Source organism: Alnus glutinosa, chromosome 8, assembly GCF_958979055.1.
Source record: "Alnus glutinosa chromosome 8, dhAlnGlut1.1, whole genome shotgun sequence".
In the NCBI taxonomy this organism is placed as follows: domain Eukaryota; kingdom Viridiplantae; phylum Streptophyta; class Magnoliopsida; order Fagales; family Betulaceae; genus Alnus; species Alnus glutinosa.
Genome location: NC_084893.1, coordinates 23,657,917 through 23,683,385, shown reverse-complemented (window position 1 = coordinate 23,683,385; position 25,469 = coordinate 23,657,917). Strand labels below are relative to the sequence as shown.

At 36.9% G+C, this 25,469-nt stretch overlaps 2 protein-coding genes across 2 annotated transcripts; one reads left to right on the top strand and one right to left on the bottom strand.

Moving 5' to 3' along the window:
• The first annotated feature begins 2,374 nt into the window (after nucleotides 1–2,374).
• LOC133874973 (probable protein phosphatase 2C 39) lies at nucleotides 2,375–9,413 on the top strand. The gene is made up of 5 exons (XM_062312928.1): nucleotides 2,375–2,576; nucleotides 7,259–7,507; nucleotides 7,616–7,892; nucleotides 8,287–8,441; nucleotides 9,051–9,413. The coding sequence occupies exons 1-5, from the start codon at nucleotides 2,544–2,546 to the stop codon at nucleotides 9,186–9,188; spliced, it is 852 nt and encodes a 283-aa protein (XP_062168912.1). The 5' UTR covers nucleotides 2,375–2,543; the 3' UTR covers nucleotides 9,189–9,413.
• Nucleotides 9,414–10,231: 818 nt separating this feature from the next.
• Nucleotides 10,232–12,193, bottom strand: LOC133875873 (squamosa promoter-binding-like protein 3). The gene is made up of 2 exons (XM_062314131.1): nucleotides 11,722–12,193; nucleotides 10,232–10,761 (listed from the first exon to the last, which is right to left on the bottom strand). Exons 1-2 carry the CDS (start codon nucleotides 12,066–12,068, stop codon nucleotides 10,545–10,547), a joined length of 564 nt encoding a protein of 187 aa, XP_062170115.1. The 5' UTR covers nucleotides 12,069–12,193; the 3' UTR covers nucleotides 10,232–10,544.
• Nucleotides 12,194–25,469: the final 13,276 nt, after the last annotated feature.

Sequence of the window (25,469 nt, the reverse complement as noted above, 5' to 3'; positions counted from 1 at the left end):
AAAGCATTGGGCTCTAGTTTCCCATGAAAATCCGGTACATCCACCTTCATCCTCTTAGTGAGTTCGTCAAGAGGTTAATAACCCATGCCACGCCTACCACGGTTTCAAGAAAAATCTTCTTGATGACGGTGAAATTGAGGGCGACGATTCTCAAACTCCCTGTCTTCTTCATCCTCTGAATTCTCTTCTTCATCCCTGCTACTTTCGTCCAACAACTCCTCTTGGGATGAGCCGCACCTTCTCCTATTTGGAGACCTATGCCCCTCCCAAGCTTGACGTTCATCCATGACATCTATTTGATGATTGAGCTGCTCCAAAATGGTAGTGAGTTGAGTGATTTGCTGCTGTATATTGGGTTGTTTGGGATTTGATGGTTCGACATGTTGTAAGAGTTACCGTTACGGGTTGCAGATATGGAATGGTCAGTCCTTTAAAAAAGGATTGTTGATAGGAAGATTGGATCTCATGATTGTTGATAGGAAACAACCTCAGGGTTGCTTTGATACCAAAATTGATGTAAAGCTTCCTGGTTCAACCTCACGTTGATGGCCAGAAAGGAAAGGAACAAGGATACGCAGAATCTCTTTGCAATTTGGACTCTCTCCAAAAATGATAGGTTCTAAAAAAAATGGCTACTGCCTTTTGTTTTCTTTCTTTCCATTATAAATAACTAGCCAACGAATTACAATTTAGGAAGCAAACCAGGAAACAAATAGCAAACAGGAAATAACAACATAAACTAGGAAATGAATAACAACGAATAATGGAAATTAGCAGTTTCCTAACAATACTCTGTCAAACATCCTGAAAATCCTCTGTCACCCATGATTCAATGACTATCCTGAAAATCCTTTGTTATCCATGATTCAAATAGCTTCCTAATTTGCATCATATAATTAAATAAGTTCTTCACTGTAATAAGCAAAAATTGATTATATATTATGTTAATGTATTTTGTGACAATTAATGGGCTAAAGAACCTCCACTTAAATATTTAGAGGCATACTTGACCTAAGTGAAGATCATATGTTATGTTAATTTCCTTTTTGTTTTTGTAAATACATGGTATTAATATGGAAAAAGATTTTAATAGAAAAAAAAATCTAAGAGGGGACGAGCTCTCCAACAACAAATCCAAATAGAATAAACAATGCCAAAAAAGAAATAAATAATAAGAAATTGGTCCATAAATGATCCAAATGAGACCATAAACGACTCGATTCTCTATATCTTGGACAAAAACCAAGAAATTGGTTGCATAAAGTGGTATAATAACCAATGCAATGGACCCGAGCACGAGCATGACCCTTGCAAGATTCTTCAACCTTACTCGAACCCCTAATGAATATGACGCGATCAGGGGCATAAACTTCGAAAAACCCTTCAACCCTACTCGAATCTCCGCATGGTATCTACAACAACCATAGGAGAAAGGTTGTGGAAGGGGAGACACTGCTGAAATCTAAACAAGAAACGTCATCGAGGAGTAACGAACTTTGGATGCAAAAGTCTCCACTAGAAGAGAATATCACAAAGGGATAGGGAGACTTAAACCCACAAACAATAGAAACAAAAACAGAAGTACAAAATAAAACATAAAAAAAATACAAAAAGAAAACCCGACACTAGTAACATCAGGGGAGGGAGCAATAGGAGAAAGGCACACGGAGGTCGTTGATGGACGCGTGGGGGGCCCATAGAGACACGACAGATATAGGAGAAGAGCAGAAATGCCGATGATGATGGTGCGACGCGTATGAGGAAACTAGATCTAAGTTGGAAAAACTAAGATCTATTGTCCCTGGATGGCGTGTGGGCACACTCCTGGCAAAGAATGGAAGAAGGTGGGGAGAGGCGGCTAGAACGGGTGGAGAAGAGCCATGCTTGAGGCAGTGTAGGCGGAGGGGTTGCCATTTTGGTAGAAAAACAAAAGAAGAAAATAAAGAGCAAAAATAATTTATAAGAGCTCTCTCATAGGGAGACAATCTCTAAATGTTATTTATATTATAATCCACTAACGGACTCTGTTAACTTGGTAGACGGAAAACAGATTCAAAAAGTGATTTGTAATTATAGTTTGTCACAATGACCCTTCATGAACTTTTTGTACCATATGGATGATTCATAATTTAAGCCAACTCCAGAGACCAATGGTGCAATTATCCTATATATATATATATATATATATATATATATAAATGAGCTCTTGACGTGACTTTCTAAAATTTAAAGACCCCATATTTCATGAAAGAGGACCCATGAGACCGGGTAGCAAAAGAAAAAAAGAAAAAAGCGACCAATTAAAGTAGAAAAATAAGGCAAGTGGGGGCGGGAACGCGTCTTTGTACAGCGAAGAACGCGGCATTAGGACTGGAAAAACAGTGAGGCGTGTCAACAGGACTTCCATCCTCATCTATAACTCATCACACCTGTCCCTCCTCTTCTCTCTCTCTCTCTCTCTCTCTCTCTGCCCCTGCGTTTCCTTCCATTTCCAGTACATTTGTCCCGTACCGCTATATAAGCAGCTCTGCGGGAGAGACGCCATGGCCGGCAAAGAAATCCTCCTCAAGATGAAGGTACGCCTAAACTTTTCTTCGCATCTACTTTCATGGGTGTCGATCTCTTTTCATGTCTGCTCTTTTGGCTTTCTTTGATGATGTCGGTACGATCTGCTTGATCTGCAGTATTTTCTCACATTTTTATTTTGTTTGACTTGCATATATATTATATATACAAGGTTAATCACGCCCCGTTTCTGTAAATTTTGTGTTATTGTTGTAGACGTACGTCTTAATTCAATCATAGCTTTCTTTATAGGTTGGAATGAATGTATTGTGTCATTGGCTTTGGGTGCATCTTTAGCGAGCGCCTTTTTTGGAAGTGATACGATTAGACTGAGTTCTCAATGTGTACAAATATAAAGATTTAGATCGCCATAATTCGCATTAGTAATGTCCAATGCTGTTCTGTTTGGTTAGACTGACATTAGAGATCATGAATGATAACAGAAGATAATTCTTCTTACAAGGTTACTCTTCATTCTTAGGCCTCCTATTTGTCACTTCCTCTTGTATAATCATGTAAAATTATGAAGGTTAGACAAATGATGTTACATGTTGTTTTCCTGAGTAATTTGAAGGAGGAGAGGACTGGGTAAGTCCCATCAAGCATAATCCCCAAAATGATGTCAAATAAACCAAACATTAGGTAGGGTGCTGAAGTTTGATGCAAGAGTTGATTAGGTCCACAGAATTTTATTTAGGTCCTATTAGTATTTAATTTTATATTCAATTTAATTTTTAATAGTCAATGGTGTTGTTTTTTTTTTTTTTTTTTTTTTTTTTTTTTTTTTTTTAAAAAAAAAATTAATAAATGGGGTTGTCTTAGAGTCAGTTTTGTACTCTACTGCTTAGTCTAAGGGGTGTTGTCCTATAGAATTTTTGTTAATTCAATACATGGGCGTTGCCCTAGGTTTAGTGCTTAGTCTATTCATTTATACTTAAATGGAATTGGAGACAGACGTGATGAAATAAAAGAAGAAGAAGAATTGATTACTCTCTCTCTCTCTCTCTCTCTCTCCCCCCCCCCCCCAGCTTATTCTTTCTCTTCTTTATCTCTTCTCTTTTAGCTTCTTTCTCTCTCTTTTCCCCTGCGTTCTTCTACTTTCACTTTGCGATTCCTGTGATTATTGGTATCAGAGCCATAGGATCTAGGCCCCCCCCCCCCCCCCCCCCCCCCCCCCGGTACATGGGATTGAGTGGCTCCATTTAGTTTTGAATCAGTCTGAAATTTAGTTTCATAATCTGGTTTAGGGATCTTGGGGGAACGTCATCCGATAAATATCCTGGCATTGGTTCTGTTATTTCAATTAAATAGCCAGGTAGTAATACAGGCGTTCAGAACCATGCCAACCCAGTGCCCAGTGGAATGGGAAATCAGACTTAAGCATGGACTTCACCTCAAGTTATATTCTATTCAGAAAGTATGTAGAAGTGCCAATATAACTATGCAGAATTTTGTCCAATGGGTCGTCATCCACGATGTATTGAGCTCCATCCCCATTCTGTCACTGCTCTTAGCATAGCTGAGATAGATAGCGGGAAGGACGCTCCTGATTTGCCTGTTTTTCTTTTACATCTCAAAGAAAGAAAATAAATTGCCAACTTTTCGAATTTGTCAATAATTTTTGTTGATGGCTGCCATTTGATGTCATTGTGTACTTTCGGATTCAATTGTATGTAAAGAAGAACAGGGCTCTTGAACTTCGATTAGCATCAAATTAACCAACGAATTAAGTATTTTCTGGTTTAGTATTGTACTTTTCCAATTGCTCCTAATAAATCTTTGGTTATTTTATTTTGGTTGGCTGTATCCCACCCTTGTACAGGGCAGTAATTCTTGTCGCCGTCTCATATATTTTAAGTATTTTTCACACTTGTGCAGTCTTAAAAAAGTGAAAGACGTCAACATTTTCTTTATTTTTTATGAAAAGTAAAACAAAAAATTCCTCACTGTTAGCACCAATCTATTTATAAGCTTTGAAAGAAATGTCTCTTCAGTATGCCCTTTTATACAAATATATGTGGCTCCTAATATGGCTTTTATGTCATTTCTCTATTGGGAAGATAAATACTTAGGAAGTTTCCAAGTAAGACCTTGACATAACATGATAGGATATTATTTAACCAAAAGGCTTAAGCTTATGAGTTTGGTACTAACAGTGTTATCTTAATCACTGCTCACTTTTGTTATTATTACTTGATGTGGGATTCCCTCACGCAGAAATCAAACCATATCTCCCATGACTTTTATCATAACAACCATACTCCTTTTGAGTGGAAGTCTTTCCCAAGCTCTTTACTTCCAAGCTCTTGACTAAGTGACATGCATCACCACCAAGCTAAGAGTTCGCAATTCTAGAAGTATACTCTTTCATATAGGTCACATACTTTTGATGACACTATACGATGAGTAAGGACGTCAAGAACCTCATGAGTCCACTACACGCATCCAATGGAACTATCGGCTTTGATGCCATTTGTTGGCGAAAAAAATGTGGCAACTCTCTAACTGATACCTTGATATTAGTTTATAAATTTGGGCTCAACAATGTCACTTTCGTTGTTATTACTCTTTCTTACTCAATTTGGGATTTCATCATACGTGAAACTCTAATTTCTGTTGGATGAATTTTCTTCCTTAGTGGAAGTCTTGGGGCACTATTTGGGGGTGTAACTCTATCAACCCAAATCCAAAAGATATAGCTTTTAGAGCAATGGCTAATTCTAGTAATTGTTAAATCATCACTTATCTCAAAAGTTTAAATTGATAGGAATGGATGAATTTAATCATTTAATTTATATTCTAACAGTCCCTCTTACATGTGAGCTTAAATTCTTTCCCAACAAGTAAAGTCCAACACGTGAAATTTTTAACTAAAATGAGAGGTGAATTATAGATTCAAGGTTTGAACTCATGACTTATGGCTTTGATATAATGTTAAATTATCACTTATTTTAAAACCTTTAATCATCTCTTATTCTAAAAGCTTAAACTAATAGAAATAATTAATTTTAACACTCCCCTTCACGTGTGAGTCCAAATTCTTCTTTAATAAGGGATGCATAACACGTGGATTATTAATTGAAATGGGAGGTGAATGACAGAGGCAAAGTTCAAATTTAGAACATTTACTCTGATAATATGTTAAATTACTATTTATCCCAAAAACTTTTTTTTTTTTTTTTTGATAAGGAAATTTCATTAAAAAAAAGCGTAAGGTGCCCCTAAGTACACATGAAGTATACAAAAGAAAAACCCAGCTAATCCATAAAAAGAACCTAAGAACTTAAGTAGTGTTTTAATTATCCCAAAAACTTAAGCGGATAGGAAATGGTAAATTTAATTATTTAATTAATACTTTAAAACTCGTCCTCACCTGTGAGCTCAAACTCTTAATGACCCAACACATGGAATATTTAACTGAAATGGGGGTGAATTATAGAGTCAGAGTTCGAACTCATGATCTTTGGTTGTAATACTTTGTTAAATAATCACTTATTCCAAAAGCTTAAGTTAATAGGAAATTGTTGATTTAATTATTTAATTAATATACTAATATTCCTCGCGTGTGGGTTCAAATTTTTCCTTAATAAGAGAGGGAGGCCTAACACGTGGAACATTAATTGAAATGGGAGGTGAATGACGAAGACAAAGTTCGAAATTATGACCATTGGCTTTGATATCATATTAAATTACCACTTATCTTAAAAAGCTTAAACTAATAGGAAATAGTAAATTTAATCATTTAATTAAAACTTTAATAACCATGGCATTTTCATCTTATGTTTTGCTACAGGAATATGATAGATGATCCAGTGAAAACTGCAGCATGCATGGATATTGTTTTGCCTTTCTTTTTTTTTGTCTCCCCTTCACTACTTAGGAAGAGTGTACCTCTTTCTGGTAAGTTGATGTCAACTATCTTTACCAGAAAGAGAGCTGATATTAACTGTGAGCTGTCAAATGTATTTACCAGAAAGAGAATGGATGAGCATGTTTGACAGCACAGTTCCATATTGCATTTCAGGTTCTGTAAAACAGATTCTGTCATAGGAAATTTTAAATAATTTATTAGTATGTAACACTGTAAATGTATTTGGGCATCTGAGACCATATTTTAGAGGATGTTTCTGCCAGTCTAGCTCTATCACTATTGCCGAGAGAAATTAACATGTAAAGTTAGGTCAGATCCTGTACAGCATTGAGTTACAATATTTGTACTCATTCCGACTTGCTTTATTTTTTAGTTTGGAAGAGGTTGTCAGCTTCAAGTAAAGGAAACTCAACTGCCATGGAGGCACAAACCTTAGCCTACTCGAGCACTTAAATAGTAACAAGTAATGATGAATCGAAGTTACAATGGGTTAAGGTCTTAGCTTCACCGTGTAGACACATTTTTAAAATTGTTTTAGAAAGGCAGATTGCTGAGGTATAGTTTTTGGACCCAGGTAAATTACTGGTTCAAAGAATTTTGTAAAAAGCTCTATATACAAGCTTTATTAGCTCTATCTCTCTCTCTCTCACACATACGCACATACTAATAGTTGCTTTTATTATTAAGTGCTTCTAAAGAGCATTGCAATTAGACTTCTATAACTGATGGTTACAGTTTAGTGTGGTTATGCTGGTTTCTTCAACCTCTGAAATAATCTACTATCATGTCCTTCACTAAAGTATTCTTCTTTGGAATCAACAGGAAAAAGTTGGGTTAGGTCCGTCAGATGCTGACTCTGGAAAAGGCAAGAGCAAGATGTCAAAGCACGTAACACATGGCTTTCACTTGGTAAAGGGAAAATCGCATCACGCCATGGAAGATTATGTCTTTGCACAGTTTAAGCAAGTTGATGACAAGGAGCTTGGTCTTTTTGCAATCTTTGATGGCCATTTGAGCCATGATGTTCCTGATTACTTGAAGTCTCATTTATTTGAGAATATTTTGAAGGAGGTAATCGTTCAGTTGAAACCCTTGTTTCTTGGTATTTTCCTATATTATGGTAAAACTTTGTGATAGAGATATCAATATTTAATTTTCTTCTCTCTTTCCTCCTAGTAGCCCGACTTCTGGACTCAAACAGAGGAAGCAATCAAAAGTGCTTATCTAATAACCGACACAAACATTTTAGAGAAAGCAGTTGATTTCGGAAAAGGAGGTTCAACTGCGGTTACAGCAATATTGATTAATTGTCATAAGCTGGTAGTAGCTAACGTTGGGGATTCTCGAGCTGTTATCTGTAAGAATGGGGTGGCCAAACAACTATCAGTTGATCATGAGCCAAGCACGGAAAGGGAGAGCATTGAGGAGAGAGGTGGTTTTGTATCAAATTTTCCTGGTAACCAGATTTCTAAAAGCTAGTATTGATCTGGATGGAATTTGTTTGGATACCTAATTGAAAATGATATCATTCCACCATTAGAAATGGGCTTATTTTGTTTTATAATTATCTTAGACTCTAAACATGCTGTCTAATAGCCCCATTTGGTTAATGGAATTGAGATTCATTTGGTGGATACAACGGCTTTGGTGCGAGCAGTGCAACCTTGTTCTTTGTTTTAGTTATCTCGAAGATCATAAAAATTCGATGGTTCTCTGCGTAATTTTAAATGTCCTCACTGTTCTAACCTTTGCTGCTAGCACCATTAGATGTCATTATTGAGATTAATTAAAATTCGCAATGATATTAGTGTCTGGCAGTTTCCCCACTTATTTCCATGTTTTCTTCTCAGGGGATGTTCCACGAGTTGATGGGCAATTGGCAGTGGCAAGGGCATTTGGTGACAAGAGCTTGAAGAAACACCTCAGTTCAGAACCCCATGTAGCGGTGGATTTTATAGATGAGGACACTGAGTTCGTTATCCTGGCAAGTGATGGATTATGGAAGGTTTGTTTCATTTAATTTCTGGTCATGCTATCTCTCATTCATATTAGGGCTGGCCATTGGTGATGCAAACCCGACATGAAATTAACGGGTTAGAGTTGATTGGTCTGATCCGTTTAATTAAATGGGTCGGGTTAAGGTTTACACATATAATCTTATACTCATGTATCGACACGCGACATAAAAGCTGACAATTTTTTACATGACCCGCACACCCGATACAAACTAAACATAAAATTAGCTGGTTAAAGTTAACGGGTCTGACTCGTTTAATTAAATGGGTTGGATTAATGTTTTATTTATATAGTTTTATATTCATGACTTGACACAACACGACTCGAATATGAATTCCCATCCCTAATTTTTTATTTTATTTTATTTTTATCTTAAAATCATTCTCGCATTCATATCACTGATGGGAAAAAATTTGAACAATATGTTCAGGTATTACAATGTCATTAATACACCGAGGGGCTTTATTAATGTGAATCACTTCATCCATGAGAGAGCGCATATTTTGTTAGTCTATGAGCTGCACCATTCGCTTCCCTTTTGACGTGAGACGGAATTAAGCCGTATTCTGACATTGTCATTAATTGGCTATATTGCTAGGTAATGTCGAACCAAGACGCAGCAAATAGTATCAGGCATATAAAGGATGCCCGGGCAGCAGCGAAGCACCTTACTGAAGAGGCGCTTAATAGGAACAGCACGGATGATATTTCCTGCATAGTTGTAAGATTTCAGTGATCCAAGGATTGCTCTCCACACTTTTGTCCGGTAAAAAACTCTGTTTTTTAAGTGATGTGTAAACACCCTAGGAATAGAAATAAAACTTATGCCCTATCTTTGTGCCCTAGTAGAGGCTTTTTGTTGTTTTCTTTGTTTGAAAGTGTCAGATATGCCACCAATTTGCAACAGAACTGCCTAATTTACTAGTTCTGAAATGTATTCTTCCCTTTTTTCTGGAGTTTACCAGGCTGGCTTACAAATTGAGCTCACAAAATGAAATTGGAATAAGAAAAGAATAAAAATAAAAAATAAAAAATGAAGTCTCAGGAAAATTGTCAGCCGAAAAAGGTGGATAGGAGCAATGTAAAACAATTTTAGTTCTGTTGAATTTTATCGTCACTAATTCTTTTGAATTGTAAAATGAATAGCTCATGATGGGAATGCCCCCATTTTTGTTGCTAAAAAAAGGGACAAAATGGACAAATGGGAAATTCTATATAAAAAAAAAAAGCTGGGATATTCATGTTGCTGTTAGATGTCCCAAATGCCTTCTGAAGTAACTGGATGCTCTGTTTGTCTAATAAAGTGGGAAAGCAAGACAATCTGTGATATTTCGTTTACAATTTGGGGCATTTTTTTTCCAATTAATTATTGATAAACAATTTTTTTTTTTTTTTTTTTTCTTTCTTAAAACACAATATACTCAAACTTTTTCAATATAAAAACAAAATGCACCCCTCCAAAACACAATCGTATTAAAATTTATGAGAAAGAGGCTCAAATGGAAGTTGCTAGGTTGACAAACAGAACTTGAGCTCCTTTTATATATATATATATATATATATATATATATATATATATATATATATATATTTTAATTAGCCTTCTGGCGTGAAAACCATATAGTATGTGACGCTGCAATAGATTTCGGATAGATTAGATAAAATCGGAAAATTATCTTATATAAGGGCTTAATTTCCTAGCGTGATCATCCGTCATAGACTTCATTTGCAAAAAGGGAACTCTAAAACATCAAATAGTAAATTCTGACACTCATCGGCTTGAGAGAAACTTGGTTCTTAAGGTGGTCTGTGTAGAGGCCATGTCCTTGAAAACAAATATAAGGTTTAAAGGCATATTCCGCATAGCATAGTTTGCAGAAAGCCAGTTCATAAACAACAACATAAGTAGAGCAAAAAAAACAAGCTAGTGGCCGTGGAGGCTAGGTGGTTATTGATGGTCTTCTCTTAACATGAAGCAGACACAAGGAAGGAAACTATCTAATATCATATGCAGGGGCATATAAGGATGACAGAAGAGAGGGAGCGGTCCAGCTGATCGATCAGAGCAGATATCGATCCATAGCCATTGATCTTATCTGATCTGGAGATGCTTGTAACCGGCCGGATTCCCTGCTGGGATTGTTACATGAATTCTGCCTCTTTGATCATCACCTTGCCTAACCCCTCTGCGGCTTGAAACTTCTCCGCTAGATTCTGTCGGCCCGGCTTTCCGGCGCCGCTCGTTATGTCCAGCCAAGCGTCTGCGGCAGCTTCTTTTTGCTTCGTCAAACTCGGATAGCTCATGGAACCTACATATATAGTCCAATTATGAGAAGTTCTACATGTATAACCAGAATGATGATGCATTAGACACTAAAAACCAAATATATTACAAGCGCCTGCGGCAACCTAGTGGGATATAAATGTCGTTTGTAGCATTACTCAATGTCAAGTTTATTAGCACGTAAACTTTTCCGGCCACCGCATAAGATTTGACCGAACAAACTCTTCCCCAAGATATCCAGTATAGCTAGAGGAACCTACTATATATCTTTCCTCGATCTAGCTTCTAAATTTTTTTTTTTTTTAAATCAAGTTTTCATTTCTGTTCAGAAACCAAAAGGGTAGATGGATCCCTAAACCTACAATAACCAAGAAGAGTCTTAAATGAAGTAGTAGTTGTTGCAGTCTTGCAGATCTTATTGATTAGGCCATACAATTAAGGTGGTGGTGGAATATATTTCTAATCAGTGAGGTGATTGAGGAGAATGAAGCAGCATAAATTTGTCAAATGTCAATTAGTTACTATAATTGCATGAACAGATAGCAAATGGAGAGTTCACAGTGAGAAGTGTCTATCACTTAAGAATGGCAGCAAAGGAGAATGTTTATACGATAGGGGGCAAGGAAGAGTTTAGAAAAGAATATGGTAAATGAATATATATGTATACCCTGAAAGTATTTATGTGGAGGGCTTGCAATAATCTTCGCTTACCTCCTTGTATTCATGATATTGTATCTGTTGATCGTTGTGTTCAAGTTCATCTTTATTAATCAAAGATTTGTTAGAAAAAAAAAAAAAAAAAAAGGTCCAAAGAAATTAATATTTACAAGGAACTTTTCGACAATGAGAATATTTCTTTTAAAGCATAATGTATAAATCCTAATGAAAAAGTAATTCTTCAAGTATTTTCTGTAATGGAAGATTAGTCAAATCTCCATTTATCTCCATATATATATATATATATAGAAAATTAGGAATACCAGACCTGCTGCATTGCTGACAAAACCGTTGCCGCAGGCCGGCGACAGTCACAGCCGGCGCCTTTGAATGAATTTCACACACCTTATGACGGCGGTGGTACCGCTTTGCATCTGTCAAATCAGCTCCACACTTCTCAGCCTGGCAACGCGCCGGCGACACCCCACCGGAACTTGCAGTGGACCCTCCTCTTTTCCCAGAGAGAGGAGGAGCACCTGCTCTCTTTCTCTCATTCTGATCTGCAAAGCTTATCATTTCACCTCCTCCCTGATCTTCTTCATCCAAGTACTCGTCATCGATGTCATCTTCGACGAAAGTTCGCTTCCCTTCGACGAGGCTCTTGGTTGACTCCATTGAGACTTGAGAGAGGATGGTTAGAAGCTAGGATGTGGTGGAGAATGGTGGAGCGAATTGAAGGAGTGGAAGAAGCTATGAAGGTGAAGAAAGTGTACGGAAAAGGTGAAAAAGGTGGAGGAGCTAGGACCACAAGCTCCATTTTCTTCAATGTGTCAGGTTGTTCTTGCATACGATCGAGTTTGGAGCAGGATTTATTTGTTATAATTATTTGCTATTAGTCGAAAGATTATTTGAGCTTAATTAATATGTTTAGAGTATGCAAATTACATGCTTAATATGGAAAGATCCGAGAAAATTCCTCCAAACCTAGCTAGCCATTGATCTATCAAACTAAAATCTGCGTGATCTGCAAAAACCATGCAAAATAATGTTAATATGTTAAGTTTTTAAAATGGTTTAAAGCTTGTTTGGGTGTGCGATTTTTTTGTATTATATTTTATTATATTTAAAATTATGAATACATAGGAAATTTGTTTTTCGAAATTATGTTTGGATGGTTTAGAGAACTTGAGACAAAATTAAAAAAAGTTGGATAAAACTTGGAGTCGAGTTTTGATTCAAAAAAACAATCCAAACATGTTTTTGAAAAATAATTAAATATAAAAATAAAATAAAGTAAACAAGTGTTATCCAAACAGGCCCTTACCCTTTTAATTCTCCGTTCTCCCACATCTGTGGGCAAACAATTGTGAAATGAACATTTATGGGACCTATTTTCCTAAGCAGATCTCGGACTGCCCTCTCACAATATTACTTGTCCAAATTGCAAATAATATGAGCCGACAATTGCACTAGATCTCAATCGTACCTCAGAAAGCGTTCTATTCTCACACACTTTTCCTCTGAATCTCTTCTTCGTCATATCTCTCTCTCTTCCTCGCAGTTCCTCCGAGTTTTTGAAAATATATGGTAATTGTTATTCAATATGCGTATTTTTAATTAAACGTTATTTTTAGTTTTATTTTTTATTTTTTTATCGTTTTATATTAATATTTTTATGTTATCAGTAAAAGTTAATATTTATTGGATAATATGGTTGAATGAAAATATACAAATATTTGTTGATTTTCCATACAAACCAAACCCCAAAAAATGATTTCAGCTGAAAATATTTTACGCTGAAACAAACGGGATCTAAGTTTCTAAGCTAAAATCTGTCCTTGAAGCATGTAAAAATTAGAAATGTAGTGTAAAGATAAATGCCAATTTAATATATTGAATTGAAAGAAAACTTTGTGCACGCCTTAATATTTTGCATATTTTCATTGTTAATATTTGGTCCGTGTGAAGGCTCATTACTTACAATTCAATTAAACATTCTCCAATGCTTTCATATGATCATGATGCACCTTATGAAGGCGTAAGGGGACGAAATTAATTAAGAATGACTCAATTTTGGAAGTAGGCACCATGAGTTTCATTAGAACTTAAATTTGAGACAGCAGCTGCATGGGCAGGGGCGGAGCCAATTTTTGGGCTTTGGAGGGCACCAAATTAAAAAATAATAATTTGGGAGGTCCAAAGCCAAAGTGTGGCTCCGCCCTTGTGCATGGGTGGATGTCTCTGCAGCCAACAAAAAGGACATTAATTTTATTTTGTTACAAGTGCGTGTGTGAGTGTCGTGTCTCACGTTAAAAAATAGAATTAAAAAAAAAAAGTAAATTATTTACCAAGGTAAATAGTTAATATACTGAATATGTAAAGGCTTGGAAAAGTAGTTCAAAAATCAAAATGATGGGAGAGGGTTGAGAGGGACATATCATTTTAATTTTTGTGTGTGAGCCCTTTATTCTCACCGATCCATTCCATTCGATTTATACAAGCAACTAAAATTGTACAAGACAGTACCCTCTACGTTTGCCTTTAAGATGGCCTATAAATCTTTAGCCTTTCTTTAATGCACTTTGTCTAGTTACTTTATCTTCAACTTTTTTTATTCCATGAATATCGGATATAAATATTATCTTTTATCAACAAATATATATTACCTTTTTCTTCTTGGTTTTCAAGAAGTGCACCTTTCTTTTCATACTTCGAGTGACAAGGAATACAGAAAGCTTTTTAAAAGAGATAAATTTTAATTATTTAATTAATATTTTAATATTTTTTTTTATGTGTGAATTTAAACTTTATTTTAATAAGTAAAGTTCAATATGTGAAATATTTTAACTAAATAAAATTAATTGACAGAGTCAAGGTTCGAACTCATAACATCTGGTTCAGATATCATATTAAATCATACTTTTTTCTCTTAAGAAGTAAGGGCAGTTCATGATAGAAGTCCAAGCTTTTGCACTTATCATGCGATACAATGGGCCGTTTTTGGACACCATTCTGAATGCATTCTTATCTCTCCTCTGTCCCGGCTGTCCATCCCGTTAAACAGGAGGAAAGATCCCCCTTAAGAGAATTCATAATGGGCTTCTTCATATTTTTTTAAATTTAACTTTAAAAATCTATTTTAAGGGTTTTAGCTAATCACTTTTTTAAACCATCAAACAACAAAGTCTCTAAATGTTTTTCTACTTTAAAAAAATATTATGTTTTAATCATTCATAAAAACTACCATGAATACTATTGTCTTTAAATAAATACTATTTTTCTCTACTTTGGCACGGTTTGAAAAAAAATATTATTAAAAAAATTATAACATTGTCTTTTTGGCTCTTTGAATTTAGAGAGAAAATTTGACAAATGTTTAGTTTTTGTTAAAGAGTATGTTATATGGGCGTATTTGTGATTTTTGTTAAAAATATAAAGAAAAACTAAATATGAAGAGGCCGTTGTGAGTGCTCCAATATGTTTAGGGCGCGTTTGCTAACCCACTCTCTTTTTTCTTTTTTCTTTATCTTTTTTACAAAAAATAAAAAATTAAAAAAAAAATTAAAACATTAAAAATAACTTTCAACACAAAACACTCAAAAATAGAAAATAAAATCTCAAAACATCTTTCATCTATCTCACCTCAAGACACTTTTTCAACCCAATCACAAAAAGCATCCCCTAAAAGAAAGTATCAAACACACCCTTAATTTCTTGTTTTTCCTTTGCCGTCGTTTTGTTTCCTTTTTATTTATTAAAAAAAAAAAAGAAGGAAAGAAAAGTACCACGGACTCATTAGTGAAAAATATCAAATCAGTGGGTAGATGAGGACATGAATTCACGTGGGCATGGTACTAAATTGTTGATGAAATTAAGCACTTATATGACATAATTAATTAGTCATTAAGTATTGTACGACCCAACTGATCCCTTAATTGATTGTAAGTGGTGAGTGTATTAATTTATGGGAATTCGATCCTACTCGATCAGTCTCCATTTGAGTTCGCAAAATTGTTATATAGCATTCAAAACCATAAACATTTACCTGAAATACAAGCTACTAGCTAGATGTACAACTTATTTTGGCAATTATGGAGAAAGTTAAGGCCATTGAAAAGCCAAAGGAGAAGAAAAACTTCAAGGGTTGACTCGATTAACAAGTCATTTGGTTCCGATGCTTTATAAAGTGTCAGGTTTACGAGTCATTATTAAGTATAAACAATTCCTTCGAGTTATATCTGTAGGCAAAAGCGTGTAGAAGAGATGTTTGCATGTTTTAATAGAGAGAAAACCCTAAATACTCTGTTTATTAAAAAAGAAAAAAGAAGAGTAGAAGAAGTTTAGGCAATTTCTTTAAAGGATAATTTGCAGTATGAACTAATGGGGCGAAAGCGTGTGGAGGAGATGCTTTGCACGATTTAGTCGGGGTGAAACTCCAAATACTCTATTTTTTAAAAAAGCAAAAAGGGAAAGAGGAGGAATTTTAAGCAATTTCTTTAAAGGATAATTTGCGGTATGATCACTTGCATGTTATGATTCCGCCATAGGACCACCGTGCTCACCGGCTTCCGCGTCTCCGGCCCTTCCTTTTCAACTGAGAATCTGCATGCATATATATCACACTAACTTGATTTTCATCACAATAACATGCCCATCACCCTCACGATTGAGCTGGATTTTTGTCCCGTTGTCCCTCTTGGATTCTTCCCTTTGTATCCTTTGATCCTAAAGCCTCAATGATCATCAAGCATGCATAAAGACTTGGGGTTCAAAGTGGTACCAAAATTCACATCTGTTATATATATATATATATATATATATATATATTCACAAAGTTGTAGATTTGATTTCTTCGCTTATGTTAATTAATTAATTAATTTTCTGCATATTTTTTACCCCAATATATATGTTGTTTGTATATTTGTGAAGCTTAATTATGGGAATGAGAAAGTTGCGGGTCCTGTCAAAGCTAGCATAGATAGATGACTTGTATATCCAAAAATTTGGCTCTTGTTTTATACATGCAAAGCTTTAATTTCCTCACTATATATGAAGGCATGCAGGTCTATTTCACTTGCAAATATCTAAATTGTAGCACTTTGGAAACTGGAAAGCTGCTTTTCTATCGCGTTTTCTTTTTTATCATTCCATTGAGACTTTTATGAGTTCATCTATCAATGTATGCGCAGAAAATAGACAGCGTATCGGATTCCAGCACCAAAGTATTTTGACTCAAGCGAATCCGACAACAAACCAGGCATTTTGTAACAGCTAGGACAGCACCTAATAGTGCAGCACCCATGCAGTGTATAAAGGCTAACAAATGCCGGCCTCGACGACAGTCCAAAGTTTGGTGTCACAATCATGCATCTGTGACCGCACATCGATCTGATGCAGAACTTGTGTTCAAATGCCAACAACTTCCTGTGTCCCGTCACCCAGAGTTTGGATTACTATCATCAACAACCCGGCTAATCACGTTTTCATCTTTTATCTGTCCTCATGTAAAAGAGAGAGGATGTGTAAACAAGTCGAGTTTGAGCGAGTAGTGTATGTTCAAGCTTGACTCATTTAAATTTAACACAAGTTCGAGCCGCTCTCGAGCTCATATGACGAGTTTTAAAAATTAAGTTCGACTCGTTTCGAAAAAAGAAATATCGATCTTCTATGGTAAAGTGATCCAGTTACGACTGGTTCTTAATTAATCTTTATAGTTTACATTCCTATAAATTATATATTTAAGAGTTAGAATTTAGAAATTACGTGACATTATATGACTATAATTTATAGTTATAACGTTATATATATGTTTATTACATAATTTACATTATATAATGAAGATGCACTATACCCTATCAGCATATTACATAAATTCTAAGATTTAATATCATATAAATTAACGAACAAGTCGAGTTTTATATGGATTTGTATCGTTTAATAATAGTGTATATTTTCGTGTCTACGAATAACTCATTTAATAACCGAATCGCTCACGAACTGAGCTTTATCAAGTCGAACCCGAACAAACTCACAAGTAACTTTGCTTCGTTTCACGTCCCTAAAAAGAGATCATGAAGGTGTACCGTACCATTGATCTCTCTTCTATTAAAATGTTAAGGTGATGTAACGTACGTTAAGAATTTTAATGAATCAATGAAATCTAAGCTTTCATTTATTCATCTATGACTTGTTTAGTATTGTGGTCTTAGCTAAGCCACGTGCTGCAAAATTTGTTTTTCGGTGAGTGTGTACAATCTGACAACTAGACAATGAAGCAATAGTACTCGTCCGTGTGTCTTTTTCTAGCTGTTGAGATGAAATTTCTCTTTTTGAAGCATGCCTCTTCTTTTCTTCGGTGGTGAGTCTTTGTGAATGTGTGTGGAACCGAGCCTACACCAGTACCCTTAAGGGTTAGGATGAAGAGAAATACTGGGCATGCACCTGAGTATACTTTCCAAAAGCCTCGAAGGCAAAGGTGTAACCCCAGGATGATGACTAAAGTGGCTAGCTATATAGGTTCATCTTGCATCAATTTAAGGAGAGAAAGATGAAAAATAAATTGATGAATTGAAAGAGACATGTCTGTAAGGAGCCCAGCAGAATTCTAACTCCGGTGGTCCGGCCAAACAAATGCGCATGTCCGGCCAAACAATGCGCTGGCTTCCTGACATAACAGCTTTGGACTTTGTTGGAGTGTTGTGAGTCGTTGGTTGATAGTACGTACAATCTCAATTTTTTATGTTGGACAGGTGTCATACCGTACTGCCGGGGTCAATGGCAAGCAAGGGTTTAGCGCCACGTCGAAAGGGAAGCGACAATTCACCGTCGGGGCTTTTCAGTGCCACCTGGATTAATTAATTACTTGGCTTCTGACAGCTGCAGCATGTCATTAATGAACCAAAACAAGAATTTCGGCCAACAACAAAGGGACGACTAATTGATTTTGTGATGCTTCTCATAATTCTCTAATTTTTCATTTAGAAGATTTCCACCCCTTTAGCACCAAGGCTTTCCATAATAAATTATTATTATTATTATTATTTTTTTATTTTTTTTTTTCTTAAGAAGAGACTTTATTACCAAAAAAGCCGGTAGAAATACTGATGAGGAATTGCCTAACAGAAAGCCATGAGTGATAAGACCGCGTAAAATACGCTTAACTGCTTGCCGAATTGTGTACCCCTATATTGAGAGCTCTTTGGGCCTTCCAATTAAGAGGCGCTCGATAGACTAAGTGATGTGCACCCGTGAGATCGAATTTCCTTGAGCCCACAATCAAATTGAAGCAAGAAAGTCAAGAAGATCTAGATTCGTTGAAATTTTGTTCTAAGAACCTAGATTCAGTGAGAACGCCATAAATAGTTTGTCTTTGATAAGTTCTTAATTCAATCAAGAACAACTAGACAAAACTAAAGAAAAAAAAAAAAAAAATTATGGAGAAAAAACTTTATTCACATTCAACTTTCCTAGAAAATGTGGCTACAAGTCTTTTTAAACACCTCAATGAAACCCTAAGGTCTACTAAAGCCTACATCAATTAAAAGACATGAGCTAAATATCTTTAAGCCCAAAACATCATAAACTACATGCTTATAGCTAATAAAAAAAGTCCACTTAATAAATAAAATAGGCCCACACACACACACACCTATACTTAATGAAATAAAGAGTTTATACTAAACCAGTAGGCTATGCCATCCCCCTCTGTAGCTTGTATCACATGGATTAAAGATGGTTCTTTTTCTTTCAAGCCCATCTTGAATATTGGGGTCTTGCTCGATAAATTTGCAAACTCAGCCCAAGTGGATTGCATCAATCCTTGCATTGCTTCATTGACTTTCTTAGCTCTTAACCTTGTGATTGGCCCATCTGGAACTTGCAAGGGATCTTTAAGACTTGGTCCACCATGGTGCCCATCATTCCGCCTCTCCCAAAAAGGATTCAACCTCGAATCATTACCTGCATCATAGTGAGAAAGATTAGAGACATTGAAAGTAGTAGAGACATTATACTCACCTAGAAGATCCACTTTATAAGCATTATCATTAATTTTTTAAAGGATTTGGAAAGGTCCATCTCCTTGAGGATGCAATTTAGTCCTTCTATGGATTGGGCCGTCCCACTTAGCTTCTCACTGAAGAAGGATATGGGCCGCCTATCTTGCATTAAAACGGCTCCAATTCCTATTCATGAAGCATCATATTCAATCTTAAAAATTTTGTTAAAGTCAAGTAATGCTAACACAGGTGTAGAACATAACCTTTCTTTAATAGTAGCAAATGCATTCGCTTGATCACTCTCCCAATGAAATCCAGCATTCTTTTTAATTATTTCAGTAAGTGGTGCAGCAATTGTGCTAAAACCCTTAACAAAACGCCTATAAAAGCTAGCTAAACCATGAAAGCTTCTTACCTTAGTGATGCCTTTAGGTGTTGGCCACTCTTTGATAGCCTTGACTTTCTTTTCATTCATTTCAATACCTTTTGTACTAACAACATAACCAAGAAAAACAACTTTTTCAATACAAAATGTATATTTCTTAAAATTAGCATACAACTTTTTACATCTCAACACATCTAACACACATCTCAAATGCTCAATATGTTCATCTAAGTTCTTGCTGTACACTAGGATATCATCAAAGTACATGACTACAAATTTGCCTATGAACGTAAGTAATACATGGTTCATTAATCTCATGAAAGTACTAGCCGTATTTCTAAGTCCAAATGGCATAACCAACTATTCATAAAGTCCATATTTAGTCTTAAAAGCAATTTTCCCTTCATCTCTCTCTTTCATTCTAATTTGATGGTATCCACTTTTAAGATCTAGTTTACTGAAAATATAAGAGCCATGCAATTCATCTTGCATATCATCTAATCTAGGAATGGGATAACGATACTTTACCATGATATTGTTGACCACTTGTGAAAAAATTGAAATGACTTCTAACACAAAGTAAATGTGTGTGTGCACAAAGTGTCAACAAAATATCAATGCGGAATTTAAAAGACACAAGAATTTTTGTTAACGAAGTTGAAAACTTAATATGAGAAAAACCACTCTGGGGTAGTCAAACCCAGGATATCCACTATTCAGAAGATAAGACTAGTTACAAAGTAGTAGCATTCACATACCCCTGATGCAGTGGTCGTACCTTGCACTTTAACATGTAGCCTAACACGAATGCCTCCCAACAAGGTCTCCTACCTGAAGGGGTCTTCAATGGAATCCTTTACCTTAGGGCCAACCCTTAAGATAGACTTCAGATAAGCGCAGCAACAGCAGACACAATAATGGCTTCAGAGAGACAACTCAGCTCAATACTCTCACAATATAACTCTCTAAGCACTAATGAAATTCAATACCGAATTCTTGCTGTTCTCAAGCCTAGGGACCTCTATTTATAGGCTGAGGGTTCAAATGAGCGTCTGGCTTGATAAGAAATAGGCGTCGTTCGTATAGGCTGAGGGTTCAAATGAGCGTCTGGCTTGATAAAAAATAGGCGCCGTTCGGACGGTAGTCATAGGGCGTCCGGACGGACAACTATGAGTTCGACTTTCCGAAAATTTCGCTGAAATTCTTTCCTGATTTGAGCCCCGACCGAACGGTGGTGCCTTATCGTCCGGACGGTCACCCTTTCGCTGCAAGTAATTTTCATACCAAGGCTTCGCACGTCCGGACCAAGAGGACTGATGTCCAGGCGTCTGGATTTTGAATGCGATACTTGCCTTATGGATGAGCGCGTCCAGACGGGATTCTACGTCGTTCGGACAGTTGCAGTGATGCAGTGAACTTCCCATAACTGTGTTTTGGAAAGAAATCCTGAAGTTTGTCAAACACTGAGAGTTGTCCGGACGTGCTGCTGAAACGTCCGAACGGATGCAAGCTGGAGCAGTTCGAAGCTTCTCGACACAGAGAAAGGTCCGGACGGAAAGTTCTCGTCGTCCGGACGGATGATGCTTTGGACAGTTGGGCGTCCAGATGGTATGACACGTGGTTCGGACGGCTGGCAGGGAACCAAATTTTCTGATTTGTAAATTGTACAGAATCTTCTAGAATCACTCTGAATAGCGAAATCTCTGTTAAAAAGCATCATTACAAAGAAGTGATTTTGTTAAACAAAATGTGGCCAATTACAAACTAACAAACTCCCCCTTTGGCAATTATGGAACAAAAATCACTTGACCAGTTAAAAAATACAATCCTGGTCCAAATAAAAAATTACTCCCCATTTTTATCACAAATGGACAAAGGGTAAAACAGAGTAATGATAAAAACCACACAAAGATTACTCTCTCTAAAGGTCTCAGAAGGACCAGGGTAAATAGAGTAATAAAATATCCAGGAGTTTAAACAAATGTAGCAAATTATCAAAAAGATAACACAAATGTCTCAAAATATATCAAAAACTACAACGAGAAAAGAAAAGCAGGATGCATCTGCCATCGGTGCATCGTCCTCGTCATCATTGCTGGACGGGTGATGGAACTTGAGACACTCCTGGAGATCAATCTGATTCTGCTCCACACGGAGGTTAATTGAGTGACCTCCTGCTGCATGGCCGAGATGGACTACTGCATAGATGACATGGAGAGCTGCATAGAACTCATGCCCCCCTGAATAGCGGCCATTGCCTCCATAATCTGAGAATAGCTGACATCCGGCTATGGTGACGGAATAGTCTGAGAAGAGGACGCCACATCTGGTATGCCTACAGGAATAGGAGGAGGCGGGGGCACATCATCATCCTGATCATTTCTCCGTAGCTGAGCATTGGATTTTGTTAGAGTCTGCTTGCTGATAGAATCCTAGATCTTCATCTTTAGCTCGCCAGCAATTCTAATGCTTGACTGTAGAATAATCTGTGTGAGTAGTCAACCAAATAGGAGACCGGTATTGCCCTCACCACGGGCCTCCAGAATAATGCCCAAAATATGTTTGGACAAGCAGAAAGGCAGGCGAAGACTGATAGCATACACGAACTGGGCCCTCTTCAAAATCAGGTCACTGCGCCTAACGACGGGACAAAGGTTGTGCTGGACAATCTTGGCTAGCATGCAGTGTGGGACAGATAAGGCACCGATCCTGATGGTGGTGGCGCACTCCTCTCCTTGGGGAACAACATGAAAGAACTCTTTGAGATCATCCAGAGAATGAGGGATTACCACCTCATTATAAGGGCTGCCTGGAATCTGGAGAACAGGTACTCCTATGAATTGACTGATGATCTAGGGATCAACAGTGATAGTATGCCTGCCTACAATAGATTGAAGCACCAACCCGCGGTCATCATCCTGAACCACCTCGAGGTTGGCATAGAATAGCCTGACCAGCCTGGTGTACACAACACAGGCACAAGTGTGTAGATACCCCCAATGATAGGTCTGGATAGTGTCGTGGACACTGTCCAGAGGAGCCACCATGATGTCGGACCGAACAACATTCCTCTCAGCAATGACTGGTTAGTCCATAATCTTAGCTCTAAGGGCTGCCCTACCTCCTTCTGTCCTCTGTCTAACTCTGCGCTGTGGACTGGTTGCAGACATGATTCTGCAAAAGAAACCAACAAGATTTGCCAAGAATAATCCAAAAAAATATTCTTGTTAGTGCACATAGAAAATTCGGCATTATAATGGCAGTAAAATGAACTTTTCCAAAAATTACAAACATGAAATATCACAAAACAGTCCTCAATAATACCAAACCAGATAATCCTAACACAACAGATATCGCAAAAGGAAATTCTAAACATTTCCAAACGAAACTCACTAGCATTCCCAAAATTATCACTATTCTAACAGTTTTAAAAGAAACTGAAAAAGAATAAAGTTAACTTGAAAAAGTACCTAGAATGTGGTGAGTAATGCACAAAAGGACAAAAGAGTGCGAGAAAATGCAAAAACTCTCGAGAACTTACTCACTAAAAGCCAAAAGAGAGTGAGAAAATGAGTGGGGTAGGCTGAAAATGCGGCGGCCAAGGTTTATAAAACCGGTGGGGTCCCTGTTCGGATGGCTCATTAACCTGTCCAGACGCGCGTTAACTAGTAAACATGTGGACAGGCCGCGCGCGTCCGGACGTGTAACCTTACTGTCCGGCTGTCAGAGCCACGCACGTCCGGGCGTCTAACATAATCGTCCGGCCGACAGAGCCACACCCGTCCGGACGCTTCAAAATGAAAAGGCAGAAACTGAGGGAAAAATTAGCAGAAAATATTTTTCTAAAGTCAGCTTCAGAACACGCACGTATAATCAACTGATAAAGCAATCATCAAGCATCTCAAAACTATGCAGAGATATAAAAGAGAGTTTAGAATTCAATCAGCACAACGATTTTCCTGTAGATAGAAAATTTAGATACATTACTCAACTCATACAATGCGTGTGTGTGTGTGTGAAGACTTTTCCTACAAGGTATGACTTTCACTGATATGACAAAAAGCAACCAGATTTTCTAGACCAGAGAGAAAATTAGTGAAAGATTAGTCAAAAGTCAAACCTTATTCAGTACTAGGGCCTAGCCACCCTTATCTGATACACTCCCCCTAAGATCCAGCACCCAATTGTTTTACTTGTACCATGAAGGACAAGGTAAAGTTTCACTTGCACCATGAAGGACAAGGTAAAGTTTCACTTGCACCATGAAGGACAAAGCATATTGCAAATTCAGCACATAAGCAGAAAATATACATATATAGCGCAGAATTCATAAGAGTAACTGCTTGATTCTTTTGATGCTGCAACCTAAAGAAAATGCTAGAATTTTTAGGTTCTAGGTTCAACTAGCATTTGATCAATTTGGCCATCTTATCAAAAACCTCTTCTCTTATCCATAATTTCTTGAAGCAAAAGTCAGAGAAGGAAAGATGTACCTTTAGGGGAGTCTTGGATAATGTACATTTTCATCACATGAGGAAAGAAGCTATCCAACTTTTGCATAAACAGAAAAACACTTGGCAGATATAGTCATAAACTCTCAATCATATCTAAGCAAAGTAGATTAATGCATAAAGAATTGATATATCAAGTGAAAAGACATGCAATATCTGACATGCCAAGAAAAGAAAAAAAATTCCTGCAATTTCTCCCCATTTTTATTATTATTATTATTATTAAACAAAATGCTATATGTAAATGACATCATATAACATGCAAGGCATGATCAAACATGTGTAAGCTCGATGTTGCCGATACAAAAAAACAGTCGCTCGACCTGCTTTTTCTGTCTTCCTCAAATATTACCTGCAATATTCTCTCAAGAGAAATAGGGGGCCAAACAAAACTGGTTCCTAGATTGCACACAAAATATAGCAAGTAAAAGTCAAGCAATCAAACCTGATGCCTTTGGATTAGGAACCAAATCCTAGGCATGAACAACTTCTCATACTAGGTGCGACCATTCCCCCTCATGGGGTGAGTGTCTTTCTTCTTCTTGACCCAAGTCTGCCTTCCTGTGGGTGGTTGCTGGTAGGACTTCATCTGTTGACCCATCCACTCCATCATGCTTTGCATCCAAATAGGTGGCTCCCTGTAGTATTGATCATCTTCCACCTTCTGCGACCTTTTAAAGTTCTTGGATTTGCCATTATGATTGGCAGATACAAATCGCTGCTGAGGCCACTGATGCTGTGATGCTTGGTGCTAAAGGACATGAGACCAAGGAACTTGATATTGAGGAGCCTAATGCCTTGGTGCTTGCCTCCATGGAGCTTGGTAATGATCCTAATGCCATGGAGCCAGATACTGGGTCAGAGGTCTTGTGCCATAATTTGCTGGCCAAGGCACTTCTTTCTTGCTTTTTACTTTCTGGGCTTTGAGTAGGGAGAACTGGGGTCGAACATGCCCACTTAAACCACAGTGATGGCTGATGAGTCCAAAATATTGTATATTTGAACTCCTTAATTCACATTTGTTAAGCCTTTAGTTTTGCTATTTTCTAATATTCTTGATTAGTTTTTGTGTTCTAATATTTTTGCAGGTGATTGATAAAATATGATGATCTTTTAGCAAAATTGCAAATAAATAGAAAACACTTTATGTGAACACATGTCATGTTTACACGGGATACCTTTG